General features: G+C 42.3%; 1 protein-coding gene across 5 annotated transcripts in view; it reads right to left on the bottom strand.

The window, feature by feature from the left end:
- Nucleotides 1–1,163: 1,163 nt before the first annotated feature.
- Nucleotides 1,164–21,944, bottom strand: part of ttc28 (tetratricopeptide repeat domain 28) — a 751,433-nt gene continuing 730,652 nt past the window's right edge. For all 5 annotated transcript variants that reach the window (XM_060843565.1, XM_060843568.1, XM_060843566.1 and 2 more), the window contains 2 exons: nucleotides 6,335–6,442; nucleotides 1,164–3,235 (listed from right to left, as the gene is read on the bottom strand). In XM_060843565.1, the coding sequence (XP_060699548.1) occupies nucleotides 1,509–3,235; nucleotides 6,335–6,442 (1,835 nt within the window). In that variant the 3' untranslated portion in view covers nucleotides 1,164–1,508. The remainder of the gene's footprint in view (nucleotides 3,236–6,334; nucleotides 6,443–21,944) is intronic.

The raw sequence follows: 21,944 nt of genomic DNA, 5'->3' as shown, positions 1-21,944 counted from the left end.
GCAGGTCACAGTGGATTGGTACTGGAGTGATGGGACAAGCTGGTAAAAATACTGTAATTCTGCCCCCTGGTGTACAGTACACAAGATCCATCAGCATGAAAAGGTTCGGCTCATATTATAGCACACAATGAAATGATGAGCTGCCACAACATGAAGTAAGCAGAGCAGTAACTCTACAGTTGCTGCATCCAATATTCTTTCCCTTGTTGCTTACTTTGGAAATTGCATAACACTTATTCTTGAATTTGATGTAAAAACCATTAGGAGTATAGTTAACAGACACATTGACATCTTTAGGCTTGAAAGTTTTAGGTATTTCTGCCCTTTCTTCCCTCCCTGATATGGATAAACGTAATCATGCCCACACACACACACTCACCCACACACACATATAGAAAACACACACAGACATAACCATTTGCGAAGTTTCTCATCAATTTGACAGCAATTCGCCAAGCAATGAAGCATTGAGACACCAGAAATCACCAAAGTGGTGTTGTAAATTTGTTATTTTATGTCATCAAAAATAAGTGGAAGACCAGAAGATGCAGTAGGTCCAGGGAGGAAATAGCACCCTAGATGTAATTCTGAGATTTGCTTTGTTGCTTATAATAAATTGAAGATGTTCATCACCGATCACATCATTAGATACTAAAACGCATTTCTGCTTGTAGAATGGAGTGTGGTCCATGACCCGCAAAATATTTCAGCAAAGCTCTACATCAGAATTTCCATCTCAAAGACTCTGGAATCTGAAAAAACAATTTGGCGAATTGAATCTCAGCCTCAAATGGCAGGCATAAGCCTATAGCCACAGTTCAACTTCATTTGTAACAATCAGTAAAAACCTTCATCGTGCCAGTGAAGTGCATTCAAGAAGCCCTTGCTCAATGCACCACAAGGATGGATGGATTTACTGAGGAATAGTTAATTTGTGGGAGTAGAGGAGAGGCTGGTGAAATGCAGCTGTATCAATAGTTGGAAGAATTCTCAAGTCATAATATGGAGTGCAAGGTGCAGCCTTCAGAGCAGGCTTTCTGATCAGAATAGGAATTAAATTGCTTACCATTGCTACTGCAAGATGACAGCATGTGGGTCATCAAAAATTTGCTGAACATAATACTTTTTTTTAAAATCACTTACAATAAAAATTGGGCGTGACCTAAAACTGACAAGCCTAGTTTATTTTCTTTTTGCAACAAATACTTCTGATTGCAGACTGACATTCCAATTTGATTTTTGACATTTATAAATTGTTATCAACCATTAAATGACTAAGAAACAGGGCAAAATGCCACTTCTGGATTCAATAAAAATATGACATTTTTACACAGTAGTTTTTTTTTCACTTTTTTTTCATTTAACAGTATAAAAACTTTAGCACTGTTCACGCAACACACAGGGTCTGTTTACAAACAGCGCATGTCCAACACAACTGGCTTACACATGCTAGTCCCACAATGTCAAGTGGGCAATCGAAAACTTCTTCTGACTGGTTGGGGATCATTTCAGCACTTTGAGGTGGGAAAGAATTTTCTCGGAGACAGAAATTTATAACCATTCCCAGATGGGAATCTCAGTGGACGTGCTTCTCTCTGAGTGATACTTGGTGGCTGCATAGTATCTGCTGGTTTGCTGGTCTCCTGGTAACCACCTCGCCCATTTTGGGCTTTCTTGTCTGTGTACGGGAGCTTGGAAAACTCCTTAAGTTCAAGTTTATCCTCCTTTCCTTCCTTCTTGCCGCGTCTGGCTGGTGAAAGATTCAAATAACTTAGAGCATCAGCTTTGGAGCCTATAAGAGCAGGGTTGGAACGCAGAGCTCGAACAGGTCTGGATGAAGGCTGTGTCGCACTAGTCCAAAAGGTTTTGAGGTTGTGGACAGCCTTGACCTTCTCGTCAATGGCAGTCATTTTCAATTTGCTCAGATCGGGGATATCAGCGGGGCTCGAGCGTGCTGAGCCTGCCGATGAGTATGAAAGGGCAGGAGATGGGTTACTCCCAGCTGGAGACTGGTGACCTGAGCTTGGAGACCTGGAGATGTGAGCACTGTAAGGGGAGCTGGGGTATTTGATCTTGATTGGTGATTGGTCAGACGAAGAACCAGGGGACTGGCGCGAAGACCCGGGGGACTGGCGCAAAGAACCTGGAGACTGGCGTGAAGACCCGGGGGACCGGCGCAAATCCCCGACAGGTGAAGATGTTGCTGTGGTCTGCCTGCTCTCGCTCCCTTTAGAGTAGCAGTCCCCTGCTGACTGACCTACTTCAATGATGTCACTGGTAGGAGTGTTGCTTCCTGAGTTCACCTTCTGCAGTGATGAGCTCCGTGTTGGAGGCTTTGGTTTTGTGGTTATTGGAGAAGACTGCTTTTTCTGCCCGGTGCCATTCTGTGGTCTACTGAACGCACTTGTATCTGAAGATTTAAAAGCTGAAGAACCGTGATGCCCTGTTATACCATGGTCCACTTCAGCTGAACTGGTTTTGCTTGCTGGTCCACCACTTTGATACAATTTCTCAACAGCAAGCAAGTGGCTTTGAGTCTCCTCCAAAATCTTCTGTGCCAGCTCCTGAGGATTAAGTTTAGTCACCTTATCCTCCTGGGATTTAACCGTGCTATCTGTTTCTGTGCTGGACTGATCTGATTCTCCCGTGTCCGAACTTGGAAGTTTATTTCTGGACTCCACCTTCTGAAATGGTGAGTTTGGACTCGGAATGAGCGTTATTTTGACAGGGGAACTGGAAGCACTGGCATTGCCTTTGAATGTGTGGCTGTCCTCAAAATTATGGCAGTGTTCCACCTGTTCTGTAGTCCTTTCTTTGTTGGGTGAGGCGGATACACTGACCGTGTCAGTGTAGACACTTAATGGCTCACTGCTAATAATGGAGAATCCATCGTACTCCTCATCATCTCGGCTTGTGTTACTTGCCTGTGGAGAAGACCTACTACGTAGCATGGCGGCCTTGTGTGGGTAAATGTTCTTGGGTCTTTCATAGTCCTGTCGGCCCCTTTGCAGCATTCCTTCACCAGTTACGTCAGTCTTCGAAGCGAAGCTCATGGAGGAGGCGATGGAACTGAGGCTGTAGACAGAAATGGCGTCTGAAGCCATGGACTCTCCGTAAGTGGGAGAAAATGGTGGGTTTAGCTGTCCCGTTGGATTGGAAACTGACTGAGAGGAGGACAGAGACTCCAGGGATGAGGAGCTGTCGAGACTGAGTCGTTTGGGCAGTTCTGTGGAATCTGGAACAGAGTGAAACATTGCGAATTACAAATTCATGGGAATACAGATTTGCAAGGATTTCCTTGCCTCCTTACGTATCCACCCTGACCCCACTTTCCACAGCCCCTGCATTTGTAAATGTGCTTTCAATTATCTCGGCTCCATTCCCTGAGACTTCCCATCTCAGGATCTCCCTGCCCTACCAGCTTTCCCGCCTCCTTTCGGACTCTCTTGAAAATACGGTAATATGGTGGGATGCTTGTCAAATATCTCCTTCTTTAGCTCGTCACCCATTCTTTTCCCCCCTCTATCTCTGTGAAGTGGGTTGGGGCATTTTTTTTCATTTTAAAGAAGCCATAACAGTGCAATTGTTGTGTTAGTTGACTCGGCAAGCAAACGGTTTCATCTCATGTCATTGACTAGTAGCAGTAACTTGAGAGAACAATATGATTGTACAAACTGCTGGGTGTCCCAGAAGCTGTTGTGGAGTTTAAGCTAGTTTATAAGATGCTCTGATCCTTTAAAACTGCATGCAGTGCTGCGGACTCGCTATATCCTGGCTATGAGCCATTCCCAGCAGAGTTTATTAAGAGCATAATTTTGGAACCAAAAGTGTTGTCTGGCCATAGCATACCAATAAATTGCAACATTTATCACAGAATGCATCTCACAGAAGCCATCCTGTTTATCTAAACATGTGTTCCATGGATTTTAAAATATTCTGATGCTTATGTATTTAAACATCAGAATAGGAAATGTCCTCCACAAATGATTGTTTATTTGGCCAATCAAAGTTCAGCATTTACAACTTTGTCTCATATTGAATGCTCAATCTGTCGAGAACCATCAGACAAAGATGAAGTACTGCAAAACATTTCAAATAAAGGGGGTAAAAAGACATTGGAAAGTAGCATCCCGTGTTCTGCCTGTCTCATTTACACATCAGCAGCAAGTGCACATCTGCTGACAGCTGCTTCACTGTGCCTCTGGCAGAGATGGAGGGAACACTAAGAAAAGCGTGGAAAATGACAAAAAACAAACAAAGGATAAGTAAATCTATAATCAAAACAGGGGTCAGGAGTCGCCTCACACATTAATAAACAGCGTGTCAAGATAATTTATAATATTTCTATTGGACATCCAAGAACACACTTCAAATATAATTCACAATGTGCAACGTCATCCCATCTAATTATGTAGACACCTTCTTGTTTAATTTATTTAAGAGCTGGTTTCTGAACTGAATGAACTATACACAATACAAACCTGCAGTTCATAGAACCTACTGTGCAGCCCTCTCTTCAACCTGTTTCTGTCATTTACCAAAATCACATTATGAACAATTACATAAAATAAATAAATAAGATCCTTCCATTTGTGCACGGTCTTCCGGAGATTACAATTATGAATCAATTTTGCTGGTTTAATTCTATTAAAACCAATATTGCATCTGCAAGATAGTCTCTGTTAAAAGGTCAAGTGACACTTAAACAAAAAATTTACATTATGAATCATGATCTTGTAAAAACTTTTCGACACCATTAATTCAAGGCTTCTATTGCAACCCCAACAGATAACCTTACTAAATGCTAGTCAATAATCCATATCAGCACGACCTCCGTTAATTGAATAAAAAGTGCTAATTTCAAAGCGAGAGGTGGAGCAATGTTAATTGAAGAATTCAACTTGCTGCCCTTTTCTTCCAAAGCTGCTCTGATGCTTTGTCTGGTTAGAGCAATACAACTAACAGCCACCCGCCAAAATATAGCTTTAGTGTCAATTCTTCATATTAAACCCAGACTTCCTGAACTGTTGAAGGCATCACAGCAACACTGATCAAATGATATCCACACAACTTTTTGCCAAATTACTGAATAATGAACAGATGCAGATATATCCACAGAGATTGCAGTTGTTTTTCACAAGCCCACTGATAAAACTATATCACTAAAATATGTTTGCCCACTAAGCTGTCAGGTTGCAGATGTCAGGTTGTGTTTTTCTTTAAAAAGAAAGGAACATCTTAAAGCATTTAACATACAATAAATCAGTCAACGAACCAGCAACCTAATCAATGGCCAGATAATATATATGTTTCCTCATGGTGATTGAGGGAGAAATGTTGGTCCAGGTAGAAAGAGGATTTCCTGCTTTTCGAAAGGTGTAAAATGATTGGGAGAATTATTCTGATTGTCATGTAGTGCAATATTCTTTGCTGTATTCAAAATAACGGATTGATAGTTTCACACACAATGATCAGATTAATTCTTCCTTGTGGATTTTTATTAGTTTATCTGAACACTGGGACTAGTGCTGAGATCTTCATAAAATTTAGTGAAAATGGCAGTGTCTCCGACAGTGCAGCACTCCACCAGGACTGCACTTGATAGTTGGCACAGATTGCTCAATCTAGGATTCAGGCTTGAATGCTCAACCTTCGATTCAGAGTCAAGAATGTTATCAACTGAGTCAATAGTTGAAAGCATCCATCAGATATTCTGAACATAGCAGAATTTGTTTTGTTTTTGTTAAGGGGGCAGAAATCATCAGAATCTTTTGTGTGGTATTGTTTTGGAACATTGCAGAATGAACACAAAGTCCAGTTAGTCCACTGACCCAGCTCTTTCTTACTATTTCTCGTAGGTTTAATCTTCTAAATCCAAATTCCCTACATCTTCTCCACAGATATTTCCAAATCATTTGTACCAAAGTATTTATTTTTCTTGGAATTGCTGTTATACAAGCTCAAGTTCCTTGGCCTGTTTGGGATTGAGATAGGATATGTGCAGAGAGTTTACACTCCTCATATATTTGGGCTTTTGGTCTTAATGCTAATTAGATGAGGATCTTGCACTTCCTTTTACCTACTTTAGAAAACTCAATGTCAGGTAAAATTGTTGCATGGTGTGAAGTCAAAATGAGAGGAGATATTACTGTGAAAATGGGCAATAACTCCTTGTAAGCAGCTGATAAGCTTAAACAATAGGGATCACTGAAAACTCCACATGCCTCAGATTTAGCTGGCTTGTACTGTATTGATCTCGACCAATACTTAACAGTTCACAGCATATGCCTTTCATGCATTGTAATTCAGTTCAAAAATGTGTTTCAAAACTCACCAAACAAAGCAAGCAAAGACTGGAGAGCAAAGTGCATGGTTTTTCTGTTTGCCTGTTTGCCCGTCTTCAACACCACTTCCTCTTGCCCCACCTCGCACAGGTCAAAACCTAAACAACAGTTTGTGAAAAGAACTGTTAGTACCAGCAAGTCTAGCAGCTTTTCTCTCTGTTATCACCTCGGATTCCATTTGCTCCATGATCATATATTCTTTCTCCAATGGTGAGAACAAGTCACTGCTCCACACATCCTGCCCACGCTGCCTGTAATCAAGGTGTGACTGCTCAAGGCTTGTCACTTGTGGTGCTGTATTGTTAGTGTACACAAAACATGTCTACCAGCTGAAAGAACTTTTAAATTCCTTTATGAGCACACACATGGGCATGTGTCAAGACAAATGTGGCCCGAGCCAAGACGTGAAATCCTTAAAACCAAAATGCTGCATACACAGGAAATCTGAAACAAACACTGAAAATACTTAGAAACTCAGCAGGTCTGGCAGCATTATGTGAAGAAGTCATGCAGAACTCAAAACATTAACTGTTGTTTCTTTCTCTGTCCAAAGATGCTGCCAGACCTGCTGAGTTTCTCCAGCATTCTCTCCCTGTTTGCACAAAGTTCTTAGTTGTCTGTATCTCCTTTATCTGAGCTTTCAGGCTTCTACTCAATGAAGACTGAAATCAATGTACTTTAGTTTTATTTAATTCTCCACTAATATAATAGTAGTGCAGTGCAGATAGCAGGTAACTTGCAGGACATTACAGGACTATAACGTTCAGATGGATGAATTTAAGAAAAAGATAATTTCGGGTCGTCTGCTCTTTTTTAATAGTTATCGAAACTTTCATTGGGATATGAGCCGGGTGCTGGTAGGTGGGACTAGATTGGGTTGGGATATCTGGTCGGCATGGACAGATTGGACCAAAGGGTCTGTTTCCATGCTGAACACCTCTATGACTATGACTCTATGTGCCAATTTTTTTACTTTGCTGAGAGGAGTGCTGACAAATATACTAACTTGGACAATTTTAATGTGGTACTCCTGCAAGTATCCTTGCTGATGGTAACAACTTTTGAAATAGTATTTCTTTAGGGAAGCTTATCATTCCTTGCTATTCAGGGAAACAGGGAAAGAGAAATTTGTTCCGCAGCAAGATTCTTACTGATCAATATTTGTCTGTTTGATATTTGTCAACATACCAGCTTATAAAATTAATTAAACTCAACTAAATTTAGCCGTTAATTACTTCTTAGGTCAACAATTTAATTAAAATAAAGAACAGAAGAATTTAATGAAATTTAATAATTACTGCTTGAAATGTACCATTCTGTTGGGTTTCAAACCATAATTATTGAATTACACAGCCATTAAAAAAAAGGAATGGAAATAGGAAACTGTCTGTACATGTACCAATTAAAATGGAAAGCATTATGACAGCTATTTTCAGATTTAAATTGACTGGCTAGTAGAAAGTTCAGCCTTGACATAAATTCACAAAAATGCTTAAGACATAGTGAACTAAGCTGAATCAACATTGGTAGGGTTTAGAATACAGTTGGAACACAGTAATGGCACAGCGAGGACTTAGATTGAACAAAGACAAGTTGTTCAGATCTGGCTCACAAGCCGCACTGCTCCAGCCTATTTTAACTGTTGATGCTGACAAGACTGTCACATCACAAAACCAACTGTCACAACAAACAACCAGAACCGGGAACCGGAGGTAGCAAGAACGGGACCAAATAAATTCCAGAAGACACAGTACGGCAGCGCTTCACAGGAGGCTCCAAAGTACTGAAGACTTCACCTGGACAGGGGAAGAAGTGTCTGTAAATCAACTTCCCAGCTTGGCGAACATACCAACAACCATAACATGAATGAGATCATTGCGTATTCCTTTATGTGATAGCATGATCAATATTTATCATTCTCCTTGATCATAAAGATAAGATAGTCTAACTTATACACTTCAGATAAATCCCACAGGGTTCTACCTTAACTGTGGCACAAAAGAACTTCAGTCTTTTTCTGATGGTTACACCCTTTACCTGTCAATGCTATGACAGGAGATTGAGAAAACCCTCTAGAATTTTTAAGCCAAAACATTTTAAAATCACAAAAAGACTGATAAGCTCAAAAAGGATCCATTTTCCTTTCCTTTTCGACAGCTCCCCTTTTGATAAATTAAGATGATGGATTGAGATGAGGAAATATGGGAGGAGGTTGGAGTTCAGTTTAAATGACGACATGGCTGACTGATGTGTTTCTGTGCCATATTGTCTCAATGATCAATCCTATGTTGTTTTGCAATTTTCCTCTGCACTACATGAGTGAATACATTCAAAGTACCTCATTCTATGCAAAGGGCTTTTGGAGATCCTGAAATTATGAAAGGTAATACATAAATACTTTAGTGGCCTCCCCTAATTCAGTCTACAATCCTAGCTCTTTTATAACTAATTTGTTCAGCAATATTATTACAAACCTCTGGAGCAAGTCAGTCTGGAACCTGGCTCATGGGTAGAAACACTACCAGTCCACCACAGTAACCCCAGTCTACAACCCTACTGTCTTTCAGGTAAAAGGTTCCATGTGACCTCTCTTGTTTTCCTCATTACTAATTTTTAATCTTGTTGACAATATTTCCAACTTTTCCCGAAATGAACACTGTCAATTTACTTTCACTACCCTGCAAACTTGAAAGAGATAACCTTGACTAATATTTACTTGAACAAAAACAAAACAATAGGTATCCTCATTAATGCAGCTTATAATGAACTGGATGATAAACTGATTTATAATGATAGCATTATTATATCATTTAAATAGTCAATTTATTATTCTCCTGGCAAGGAAGTGCTTAAATTGATCTGTCCTTTTAAAGTCAGAAAGTCGACTAACTGTGAGTAATGGCAATAATAAATGGTCGGTGCGAATATTCCTTCTTGGAACAAAGAGATTCAACATTGTTACATATCTATATATTGTTACATATATTTCACAAAAACATTTGTACTTATAAAAACGAGTGGCGTCAATAATTGGGAAGTTTAGGCCTGCAGCGTTCGGATCCTACGTAAAGTTCAGCAGGTTAGAGACAGAGTAAAGTTCTCATCCAGTGTCCTGGAAAATTAGATCTGAGAGCCATCTTTGGAACAGCATGCCCTGTGACATTGTTCCACTGACTATTCTATGCCTTCCTCCATGAAATTGCAGGCATACTGGTGGTTCATTAGTGTGACGATGTTATGGCTTTATGAGGTGTGTTTTGTCTTGGTTTCTTTTACAGAAAGGTCAGGGGACAGATGGAAAGCAATCTATGAGAAGATAAACAACTTATGAAGTCTTGGTTGTTTTTTTAAAATAGAAAGCTGAAACAATAGAAGCAAACTGAATGGGTGTGGTCAAGCTCCCACCAACAGAACCAGTGATTTTTAATTTTCAACTGCAGTTGCTGTTGGAGTTTTGAAGAGATGGAAGCTATTTTTTGTTCCTCTCTTGGTTATAACTAAAAGCTGGAGATTCTCTGCCTGCCAGGGGAGTCATATGTGAGACAATCTGTTTTCTGAATTTGCCTTTCTTGTCAAGGGCATGTTTATGGGATGTTGTTGTATTGATTTAGTATTAAAATAATCTACTTTTCTGTTAAGTTTTCCAATAGAGTTGCTATTCCAAGTTCCTCTTTCTTTTGTTGTATTTAACTATAGTGTTTGAATAAACTGTGTTTTGCTTAACATCGTGTCGAGTGATCAATCAAATTGCACCTGGAACACAACACCTGACATTTACCTTTAAAATAAGGAAAAGGTAGGGTCTAGACTAACTTCTCAATATATTCTGACAGGTCTGGACTGGATGAGAACAAACTTCTTTTGTAGGACAGTTCATTTCACCTTTCTGAACTGGTTTTAAATTCAAGTCCCACAAATGCAAACTGACTGTGCAATCCACCACATTACCCATCCCCTTCAGAATACAGCCTTCCATCTAATCTGCTTCTCACTAATAATGTGTCAGATAACAAATATAAACCAATCATTTTATTGTTAGAATTCTTCCAAGGCTTATTGTGCGCCACTTGCTTTTGTGATGTATCTGTTTAGTCATTGAGGCACCAATTATTTTTGTTGTCATTTATTGCAGATGGTTAAGAGATAAAACAGAAATTTTCTGTTGGCTGTGGAAGGCATCTAATGTAACCAGGGGAACAGAGCTAGCAGAAAATAATCCTACTGGGTCCCGCTGGGCAAATTATTCAAAAATATTAACAGTGCATCTTACCCACCTCTGATTCAGAACATTAAAACTTCGTCATAATTGGTCCTTCTCAGGCAATTTTTAAGCTGTTTAATTGATGGATCACTGGACACAATTTGGAACACGAAGAAAAGAAACTTAGATTTCCCAGGATTCCCTACCCAATTGTAATCCACATCAAGACTTAAGGATACCTCAGCTTTAAAATTTACACTGTGCATTTAAAAATAAACACTGTTGTACATGGGTACAGTGAAGTCTGTGTCAGTAGCAGAGCCTACAGTACAATGGGCAAGTACATGTATGTGGTGCTGCCCATAGCAGCAGGGGAGAGAACAATAAGCCACTCAAGAGACTCCAGAGGTGTCCATGCCTTCACCCAGCTGTACCTCCTCCCAAATCTCCACACAAACCCCCTCCCATCATCACCACCTGCCCTCCTTCCAACCCTCCACAGGGTAAACGTGCAAATGGCAAGAAAACTTCAGCATGTCTTGCCCGTCCAAACACAAAGTGCCCCCAGGCTCACTCAGGCAAACCTCTAGGACCAACAGCTTCCCATGCTGAGCAGGCTCCCTGCAGAACCAGGGAATACACATCGATGTAGTGGAGGGTAAAAAGAGAAGGATACCTGTTCAGACCACTTTGATGTGTGCTGTATGGTATTTGAATGTAACTGAGCGAGCACAATGGCTGCCTTCACAGTCACACAGTCTGTACTGTGGATCGCCCTCTATGCTGACAGCATTTTCAATTTCCAGCACAATGGAAGGTGTCAGTAAGGCTAAACACATCCAAGTCTCTATCCTGATAGGCCTTCCCATAAACTCCATTGGCTTCTCAAGGTCCCCATCCAAAATGTGTACATGACTTGTACCTGCTCAGCCCCCTCATCTCAACCCCCGTGACACCAGTATTTGACGATACCATGACTGCTATGGTCATACCCTGCCCAGCCTCCCTTGAAGTCAGGGTCCTCCTCACCTTGGACAAATCCACTTCCCACATAACTCCCTTTCCATGTATGCTTTACCATACCATTGGAAAGGAACAGGCAGATGGTGCACGGATCGCCTGAGGCCATTCCCCTCAATAATAAATATACTGTTTTGGATATATTTGCGGGGTGGGGAGGAGGGCAGGGGGGAATGACCTACTAGGGGAAAGCCATAGTGGCCAGATCTCTGGCACTGAGCTTGGTTCTGTGGCTCAGAAGGGGAGGAGGGAAAATAGAAAAGCGCTAGTGGTAGGAGACTCAATAGTTAGAGGAATGAGCAGGAGATTCTTTGATCGCAGATGGGTCTCCTGGAAGGTCTGTTGCCTCCCAGGTGCCAGAGTCTGGAATGGCTCTGATTGAGTCTACAAGATTCTGAAGGGGGAGGGTGAGCAGCAGGGTGCACATTGGCACCAATGACATAGCTAGGAAAAGGAGTGAGGATCCAAAAAGTGATTTCAGGGAGTTAGGTTGGAAGCTTAAAAGCAGGACGAGCAGAGTAGGGCACGATAGCTCAGTGGTTAGCACTGCTGTCTCATAGCACCAGGGTCCCAGGTTCGTTTCCAGCCTCAGGCGACTGTCTTTGTAGAGTTTGCACATTCTGCGTGGGTTTCATCTGGGTGCTCCGGTTTCCTCCCACAGTCCAAAGATGTGCAGGTCAGGTAAATTGGCCATGCTAAATTGCCCATAGTGTTAGGTGTATTAGTCAGAGGGAAATGGGTCTGGGTGGGTTACTCTTCGGAGGGTCAGTGTGAACTGGTTGGGCTGAAGGGCCTGTTTCCACACTGTAGGGAATCTAATCTAATACTGGTGCTACGTGCTAGTGAGGCAAGGAACAGGGAGCAAGTGCAGCTAAACATGTGGCTAAAGGACTGGGCAGGAGGGAGGGCTTCAGATACGTAGATAATTGGAGTATCTTCTGGGGAAGGTGGGACCTGTACAGGAAGATAAGTTGCACTTAAACTGGAGGAGCACCGATGTTCTGGGCAGGAGATTTGATACTAATCTGAAATAAGAATTAAGAGGGCTAAAAGGGGTCATGTGATATCTTGAACAAACAGGTTAAGGAAAATACCAAAGCCTTTTTTTCATGTATAACGATCAAGAGAGTAACTAGAGAAAGGATTGGCCCAATCAAGGACAAAGGAGGAAAGTTATGCACAGAGTCAGAGAAAATGGTTGCGATTCTTAACAAGTATTTTGCATCAGTATTCACCGAAGAGAGGGAAATGACAGATGTTGAGGTTAGGGATAAATCTTACTCTAGGTCAAGTCAGCATAAGGAGGGAGGATGTTTTGGGTATTCTAAAAGCCATTAAGGTTCTGAAAGGATCTACCTAGGTTACTGAGGGAAGCGAGAGAGGAAATAGCTGGGACTTTAACAGATATCTTTGCAGCATGCTTGAATAGGTGTGAAGTCACGGAGGACTGGAGAATTGATAATGTTGTCCCCTTGTTTAAGAAGGGTAGCAGGGTGCTCCAGGTAATTATAGACCAGTGAGCCTGATGTCAGTGGTAGGGAAGCTGCTGGAGAAGATACTGAAGGATAGGATCTATTCCTATTTGGAAGAAAATGGGCTTATCAGTGATAGGCAGCATGATTTTGTGTGGGGAAGGTCATGTCTTACAAACCTAATAGAATTTTTTAAGGAGGTGACAAAGTTGGTTGATGGGGGAAGGTGAAGTTGCATGGGGTCGAAGGTGTTCTAGCTGGATGGATAGAGAACTGGCTGGGCAACAGGATATAGACAGTAGTAGTGGAAGGGAGTTTCTCAAAATGGAGACCTGTGACCAGTGGTGTTCCCACAGGGATCCGTGCTGGGACCACTGTAGTTTGTGATTTGTATGATTTAGAATAAGGTATCGGTTGCCTGATTAGCAAGCTTGCAGAGGACACCAAATTGGTGGAGTAGCAGATAGTGAAGGGGACTGTCAGAGAATACATCAGAGTATAGATAGCTGGGAGAGATGGGCAGAGAAATGGCAGGTGGAGTTCAATCCAGCCAAGTGTGAGGTGATGCATTCTGGAAGATCCAATTCAAGAGCAAACGATACAGTAAATGGAAATGTCCTGGGGAACATTGACTTACAGAGAGATCTGGGTGTTCAGGTCCATTGTTCCCTGATGGTGGCAACGTAGATCAGTAAAGTGGTCAAGAAAGCTTAGGGCATGCTTTCCTTCCTTGCATGGGGTATTGAGTAAAAGAGTTGGTAGGTTGTATATGATTTTGGTTCGACCGCATTTGGAATACTGCATACAGTTCTGGTCGCCACTTTACCAAAAGGATGTGGAGAGGGTGCACAGGAGGTTCACCAGAATATTGCCTGTTATGGAGGAGAGGTGTATTAGATTAGGATTATTTTCATTACAAAGATAGAGGTTGAGGAGGTACCTGATTGAGGGCTACAAAATCATGAGAGGTATTGACAGGGTGGATAGCAAGAAGCTGTTACCCAAAGTGGGGGACTCAATTACAAAGGGTCACGGGGTTCAAAGTGAGAGGGGAAAGGTTTAGGGGAGATATGTGTGGAAAGTTCTTTACACAGAGGGTGGTGAGGGCCTGGAACACGTTGCCAGCGAAGGTGGTAGGGGCAGGAATGATAGCAGATGAAAGACAGATACATGAATGGGCAGGGAGCAAAGGAATACAGTTCTTTAGAAAATAGGCTTAGATTCAGATCGAGGATCTGGATTGGCGCAGGCTTGGAGGGTCAAAAGGCCTGTTCATATGCTGTAATTTTCTTTGTTCTTCTTTATTTGCGAGAGCACTTCGGGAGGGTTTGAACTAGTTTGGCAGGGGGATGGGAACCAGAACTACAGATCAGAGAGGGGGTAGTTGTTGACGGGCAGAAAGAGAATGCAGAGAGTCTGTCAAGAAGGAGACACAGTTGATAGGGTAAAGGGATGGGTTAAAGTGTGTCTGTTTCAATGCAAGGAGTGTTAGGAATAAGAGCGATGAACTTAGAGCATGGATCAACACTTGGAACTACGATGTGGAAACATGGATTTCACAGGGGCAGAAATGGTTGCTGGATGGTCCAGGGTTTAGATCTTTTAAAAAGAACAGGGAGTGGGTAAAAGAGAAGAGGTAGTAGCATTGCTAATTAGAGAGTGCATCACAGCTGCAGAAAAGAAGGTTGTTGAGGAGGGTTTGTCTACTGAGTCAGTAAGGGTGGAAGTCAGTAACAGGAAAGGAGCAGTCACTTTATTGGGTTTTTTCTATAGAACACCCAATAGCAGCAGAGAGATGGATGAACAGATTGGATGGCAGACCTTGGAAAGGTGCAGATGTAACAGAGTTGTTGTTATGGGTGATTTCAACTTCCCCAATATTGACTGGAACTTCCTTAGTGCAGATGATCTGGTTGGAGCTGATTTTGTCAGGTGTGTCCAGGAAGGATTCCGGTCTCAAAATGTAAATAAGCTGACTAGGGTGGAGGCTTTATTGGATTTGATGTTAGACAATGAGCCAGGCTAGGTGTCAAGTCTCTCGGTGGAGGTGCATTTTGGTGAGTGACCACAATTACCTCAGTTTTAATATAGCCATGGAGTGGGATAGGAATTAACAAGTTTTGAGAAGATTTGTAGCTCAGGTTGAGGTGCTGGGTGTAGGTTTGCTTGCTGAGCTGGAAGGTTCATTTCCAGACGTTTCATCACCCTACTAGGTAACGTCTTCATTGGGCCTCGGGCGAAGCACTGTTGATAATTCCTGCTTTCTATTTATATGGTTGGGTTTCTTTGGGTTGGTGATGTAATTTCCTGTGATGTCATTTCCTGTTCCTTTTCTCAGGGGGTGGTAGATGGGTCGATGTGTTTGTTGATAGAGTTTCAGTTGGAATGCCATGCTTCTAGGAATTCTTGTGCGTGTCTCTATTTGGCTTGTCCTTGGGTGGATATGTTGTCCCAGTCGAAATGATGTCCTTCCTTATCTGTATGTAAGGATACTAGTGAGAGATGGTCTTTTGTTTTGTGGCTAGTTGATGTTCATGTATCCTGGTGGCTAGTTTTCTGCCTGTTTGTCCAATGTAGTTTTTGTTACAGTTCTTGCACGGTATTTTGTAAATGACATTAGTTTTGCTTGTTGTCTGTATGGGTCTTTCAAGTTCATTAGCTGCTGTTTTAGTGCGTTGGTGGATTTGTGGGCTACCATGATGCCAAGGGGTCTGAGTAGTCCGGCAGTCATTTCAGAAATGTCTTTGATGTAGGGAGAGTGGCTAGGGTTTCTGGACATATTTTGTCTGCTTGTTTGGGTTTGTTGCTGAAAAATCAGCGGACTGTGTTCATTGGGTATCCATTCATTTTGAATACATGGTATAGGTGATTTTCCTCTGCTCTGTGTCGTTCCTCTGTGCTGCAGTGTGTGATGGCTCATTGGAATAACGTTCTGATGTAGCTTCATTTGTGGATGTTGGGATGAATGTTTCTGTAGTTCAATATTTGGTCCATATGTGTTGATTTCCTGCAGATGCTGGTTCGAAGTTCCCCATTAGCTGTTTGCTCTACTGTGACATCTAGGAATGGCAGTTTGTTGTTGTTTTCCTCCTCTTTAGTGAATTTTATGCCAGTAAGGGTATTATTGATGCTCTTGAAGGTTTCCTCTAATTTGTTTCATTTAGTGATGACAAAGGTGTCATCCACGTAGCGGACCCAAAGTTTGGGTTGGATGGTTGGCAGAGCTGTTTATTCAAGTTTCTGTATTATTGCCTTTGCTAAGAACCCTGATATCGGAGACCCCGTGGGTATTCCGTTGGTTTGTCTGTAGGTTTTGTTGTTGAAGGGTATTAGGGTTCTTATCAGAGGCAGTAATGCAGAGACTCAAACAAACAACTCTGCCAATCATAGGAATGGACAGTATGAGAAGGTATTTAATTAGGGGAGGGGAAATTATACTGCTATTAGTCAGGCGCTGTGGAGTGTAAATTGGGAACAATTGTTTTACAGGAAATGCACAACAGAAATGTGGAGACTGTTTAAGAAGTACGTGTTGAAAGTGTTGGATAACTTTGTCCCACTGAGACAGGCAAGGAATGACAAGGTAAAGGAGCCTTGGATGACAAGAGAAGAGGAGCTTCTCGCCAAGAGGAAGAAGGAAGCTTACTTAAGATTGAAGCAGCAAGGATCTGGCACAGCTTTAGAGGATTACTGGGTAGCTAGGAAAGAACTCAAAAATGGACTGAGGAGAGCTAGGAGGGGGAAGGTTTAGGGAAAACACAAAGACATTCCACACTTAGGTGAGGAATAAGAAAATGATCAGAGAGAGGGTAGGGCTGATCAGGGGTAGTGGAGGGAACTTGTGCCTGGAGTCTGAAGAGGGAGGCAAGGCCCTAAATTAGTTTTTTGCTTCAGTATTCACTAGCGAGAGAGAGAGAGAGAGATAGAGAGACAGACAGACAGACACCTTGTTGATAGTGAGAACACCATGAACCAGGTTAATAGGCTTGAACAGACTGACATAAAGAAAATGGATGTGCAGGAAATTCTGGGAAGCATCAAGATGGATAAGTCCCCAGGGCCGGACTAGATATATCAGATATATCCAAGGTTGCTACGGGAAGCAAGAAATGAGATTGCTGCACCTCTGGTGATGATCTTTGCATTCTCACTCTCGACGGGAGTAGTACCGGATGACTGGAAGGAGGCGAATGTTGTTCCTTTGTTCAAGAAAGGGAATAGGGAAATCCCTGAGAATTACAGACTAGTCAGTCTTATGTTTGTGGTAAGCAAGGTACTGGAAATAATTCTGAGAGCCAGGGTTTATGACTATTTGGAAAAACATAGTTTGATTAAAGATAGTCAGTATGGCTTTGTGAGGGGCAGGTCATGCCTCACAAGCCTTACTGAGTTCTTTGAGGATGCTGCCTGAACTGCTGTGCTTTTCCAGCACCACTAATCTAGAATCTGGTTTCCAGCATCTGCAGTCATTGTTTTTACTTACGAGACAAGTTGACCAAGGTTGAACAGTGGATGCAATGTATATGGATCTCAGTAAGGCCTTTGATAAGATTCCCCATGGTAGACTCATTCAGAAAGTTAGGGGATATGGGATACAGGGATGTTTGGCTGTCTGGATACAGAAATGGCTGGCTGAAGGAAGACAGTGAGTGGTAGTGGATGGAAAGTATTCTGCCTGGAGGTCAGTGACCACTGGTATCCTGCAGGGATCTGTTCTTGGGCCTCTGCTTTTGTGGTTTTTTATAACTGACTCGGATGAAAAAGTGGGGTGGGTTAGTAAGTTTGCTGATGATACAAAGGTTGATGGTGTTGTAGATACTGTCGAGGACTGTTGCAGGTTAGAACAAGATATTGACAGGACGCAGAGCTGGACTGAGAAGTGGCAGATGGGGTTCAACCTGGATAAATACAGTGATTCATTTTGGAAATTCAAATTTGAATATGGAATACAGGGTTAAAGACAGGATTTTTGGCAGTGTGGAGGGACAGCAAGACCCTTTAAAGTTGCCACCCAAATGGACAGGGTTGTTAAGATGACGTATGATGTTTTGGCTTTCATTAACAGGGGGATTGAATTTAAAAGCCATGAGGTTTGGCTGCAGCTCTATAAAACCCTGGTTAGACCACACTTGGAATGTTGTGTCCAGTTCCGGTTACCTCATTATAGGAAGGATGTAGATGCTTTAGAGAGGGTGCAGAGGAGATTTACCAGGATGCTGCCTGGATTGGAGGGCTTGTCTTATGAAGAGAGGTTGAGTGAGCTAGGGCTTTTCACACTGGAGAGATGGAAGAGAGGTAACTTGATAGAGGTTTACTAGGTAATGAGAGGCATAAATCGAGTAGATAGCCAGAGACTTTTCCCCAGGGTAGAAATGGCTGTCTCGAGGGGTTATAATTTTAAGGTGATTGGAGGAAGATTTAGGGGAGATGTCAGAGGTAGGTTCTTTACACAGAGAGTGTGGTAGGTGCTTGGAATGCATTGCCAGCAGTGATAGCAGAGTCAGAGACATTACGGACATTTAAGAGACTGCTGGACAAGCACATGGATGGCAGTAAATTGAGGGGTGTGTAGACTAGGTTGATCTCAGATTAAGATAAGTGCTTGGCACAACATCATGGGCCGAAGGGCCTGGACTGTGTTGAAATATTCTATGTTCTATATCCTTCCTTTGCAGATATTGTTGCTCCTTGCCAGCCCTTCACACAATTGTCATCTCTGCACTTCCTCAGCTCTCAGTCTCAGAAGATAACTTGCTGATTCTCCTACTGGCCTCTCACCTACCCCTAAGCCCTCCTCTCTCCTTAGTTTACCTGGACAGTGCCTAGTCATTCATCACAGTCCATCCACTTCAGCCACCAAACCAGACAGATCCAAAGACCCAGAGCTGTACACAGCCCTGATCCTGATAACTGTATTCCCCCAAACTGAATGCTATGGAGCCACAGGACTGGCCATGGCCTGAATGGCAGAGGCAAGGGAGCCCCTCACCGAAATCACCCTGACTGGGCACCTAAACATGGCCAGTCCAGTATAGGAGGCTGCTCTTGTGCTCGGGACCCCCTGATTGAATGGTGTCTCTACAGACTTTGCTGAGGGCTCCTGGCCTAAGACAATGCGACACAGCTGATTGCTTGCTGCACGTGGACGGTCTTTGCTGCATTAGCTGTGAGCACATGGGGTAGGCGAGAATTGATGTAGCATGGAGCCATACACAACACCTGGGCTGAAGACTGTTGATCAGCAAGGCAAGCTGTCCGATTGTGTGTGACTGCATGTATTGGCACAGCAAGGCAAGGATGGTGTCAGCATGCAGGTCAGCACTAAGGGAGTAAGCGAATAGCCCGGAGATGCAGTCTGGTCCAGTCAGTGAGCTGGGTGGCTGCCCCTGTTTGCCAAGTGTCCCTGCTACAGCTTTTTAATACTCAGGTCTGTGCTTCCTGAGCGGCCTGCAAGTTGATTAGAGCAGTGCCCTGGTGGTTATGAAGGGTTAGCAAATGCTGGATGTCAAAGTCTGTTATGAGGCGTGTGTGCCCTGAGGTGCTGGTTGGTCCTTCGTAACATGACCGTCGAATTCTCTATTCCTGAGATGCTGCCTAACCTGCTGTGCTTTGACCAGCAACACATTTGCAGCTTCGTAACATCAGGACTTTTTGGAACAAGTGGTGAGTGGTATTCACCAAGCACCTGCTCGGAGCTCCATGTCAGGTCTTCTTGATATCTGCACTGTTGGTGTGTTTAATGAGAGAGCAAGATAAATAATAACGATATGACCTGTACTGTTACCAGGTATTTCACAAGCAGTATTCCCCCCTTAATCAGCAATTTGCTGCTGCCTTCTAACAAACATCCCATAAATGCCCGAAATATTCCTGATGTCAGGATAGGCCTTGCCAGCTCCTTGATAATTCTGTCACAAATCTTGCTGTAAGCTCTTGATGCTCAGACCCCTGTAAGATTCACCTAGAATCACAGAATCATAGAATCTCCACAGTGTGGAAACAGGCCCAAAAAGTCCCACACCGACACTCCGAAGAGTAATCCAAACAGGCACACTCCCCAACTCTATTACTCTTACATTTACCCTGATTAATGCACCTAATCTACGCATCCCTGAACGCTACGGGCAATTTAGCATGGCCGATTCACCTAACCTGTACATCTTTGGATTGTGGGAGGAAACAGGAGCACCCGGAGAAAACCCATGCAGACATGGGGAGAATGTGCAAACTCCACACAGTCACCCAAGGTGGGAATCAAACCCAGGTCCCTGGCGCTGTGAGGCAGCAGTGCTAACCACTGAGCCACTGTGCTGCCCTAATTGAGAATGAACCAATCGGGTATGATGAATCAGAGAACAAAATGGAAATTCATGAAGATCAAATTTAAAATAGTTATTATGAACAACTTTCTGATTAAGAGATGATAAATATATAATGTGCCAGAGACACGAACAGACCCAAAACCGGTGATGTTAAAAATGGTAGCAGGTGCTATAAGGAGAGCCAAAGTGCACTATTATGTACTTTTACAGTCTTGAGGGTTAGCATTTTTTCATTTTTCTTAAGTCTTTCAATAATATCACATTAGATCCACTCTACTGAGACGTGTATGTGTATATGCACATCGATGCACAATCATGTGTGTGCATGCATGTCTATGACCCTAAGTATGCATATCATCCGTGTGTGAGGGTAAATGAAGGCGATAAGAGGATAAAGGTAAAATGGAGGACAGAGGTCATGCCTTCAAGTTGTGGAATTCAATATTGAGTGCTAGGAGCTGTGAGATGTCAAAGTGGAAAATGCGGTGTTGTTTCTCTAGCTTGTGTTGTATTTTATTGGAACACTGGAGCAGGCCCAGGTCATAACTTGGGGCAAGGCCATTCATTGAAATGGCCAGCTACTGGAAAGTTGGGGACATTTCTATGGAATAAGACTTCAGACCACAGCCATGTAGTCGACTCTTAACTATCCTCTTGGCAACTAGGGATGGAAAATAAGTGCTGGCCTAGCCAGTGATGCCCACATTCCAAGAACAGATATTAAAATAAAATCTTGATCCTGCCAACTGCCCTCTGTAAAAGGTCCAAGGAGTCTTCCTAACCTCAGAGAAATCTGGCCCTTGGTGGTGAGACATAAAACATATTATTCTCAAACTATTCTCATTGTTTTAATTGTTCTACTGAAAGAAAACAAATAAAACCAAGACTGCCAACTGAAGACAACATCCTATCACAACTGTAGCAAACATGAAAGATGTAATTTTTTATTTTTAAAACATTCAATATTCATTCATAAATTGTTGCTACAAGCTACAATGCTCAAACCAAAGGTAGCAAGATATAATTTGGTTCTAATTTAGATCCAGGAGCCCATCTTGCAAACCTGACGGTTAACCAGCCTTAATTGTGCCACTGATCAAAGGAAAATGTGCCAGTGAAGAAAGGTGAGAAATGACAAGAGCAATTTCCTGTCCTGTCAGGGGTGATTCAGGATATGATAAATTTATTTAGAAATGATCTATTCAAATAACTTCCTTGTGAATCTGTATTTTCTGCAGAACTGATATTTCAACACAATGCATTCAAAAACACAGCAAATTAAACAGTATAAATGCACTGCTCCCACGAAGGTGACTGTATGGAAGATAATTTTTTCAAAGTCACTTTAACATAATGGTTCTAATAATTTAGAACAGAGGAGTAATCAGCCAGGCCTGACTGCTAGTCATTCGCTCATTTAAAAGGCAATTTTGAAATGGTAAAAGAATTTTCAACTTTCCCATTTTTCTCTGAATTAAAGAGGCAGTGAGTGTCATTTTGATGTCTATTTAAAGCAATTAATTTCATTTTCTTTTTAAAAAGGAAAAAAAAAGTTAAAGTATTTCATTTTAAACTCCAGGCTCAT

This window comes from Hemiscyllium ocellatum, chromosome 24 (genome assembly GCF_020745735.1).
Source record: "Hemiscyllium ocellatum isolate sHemOce1 chromosome 24, sHemOce1.pat.X.cur, whole genome shotgun sequence".
NCBI classification, from domain to species: domain Eukaryota; kingdom Metazoa; phylum Chordata; class Chondrichthyes; order Orectolobiformes; family Hemiscylliidae; genus Hemiscyllium; species Hemiscyllium ocellatum.
This window is presented reverse-complemented; position numbering and strand designations above follow the sequence as displayed.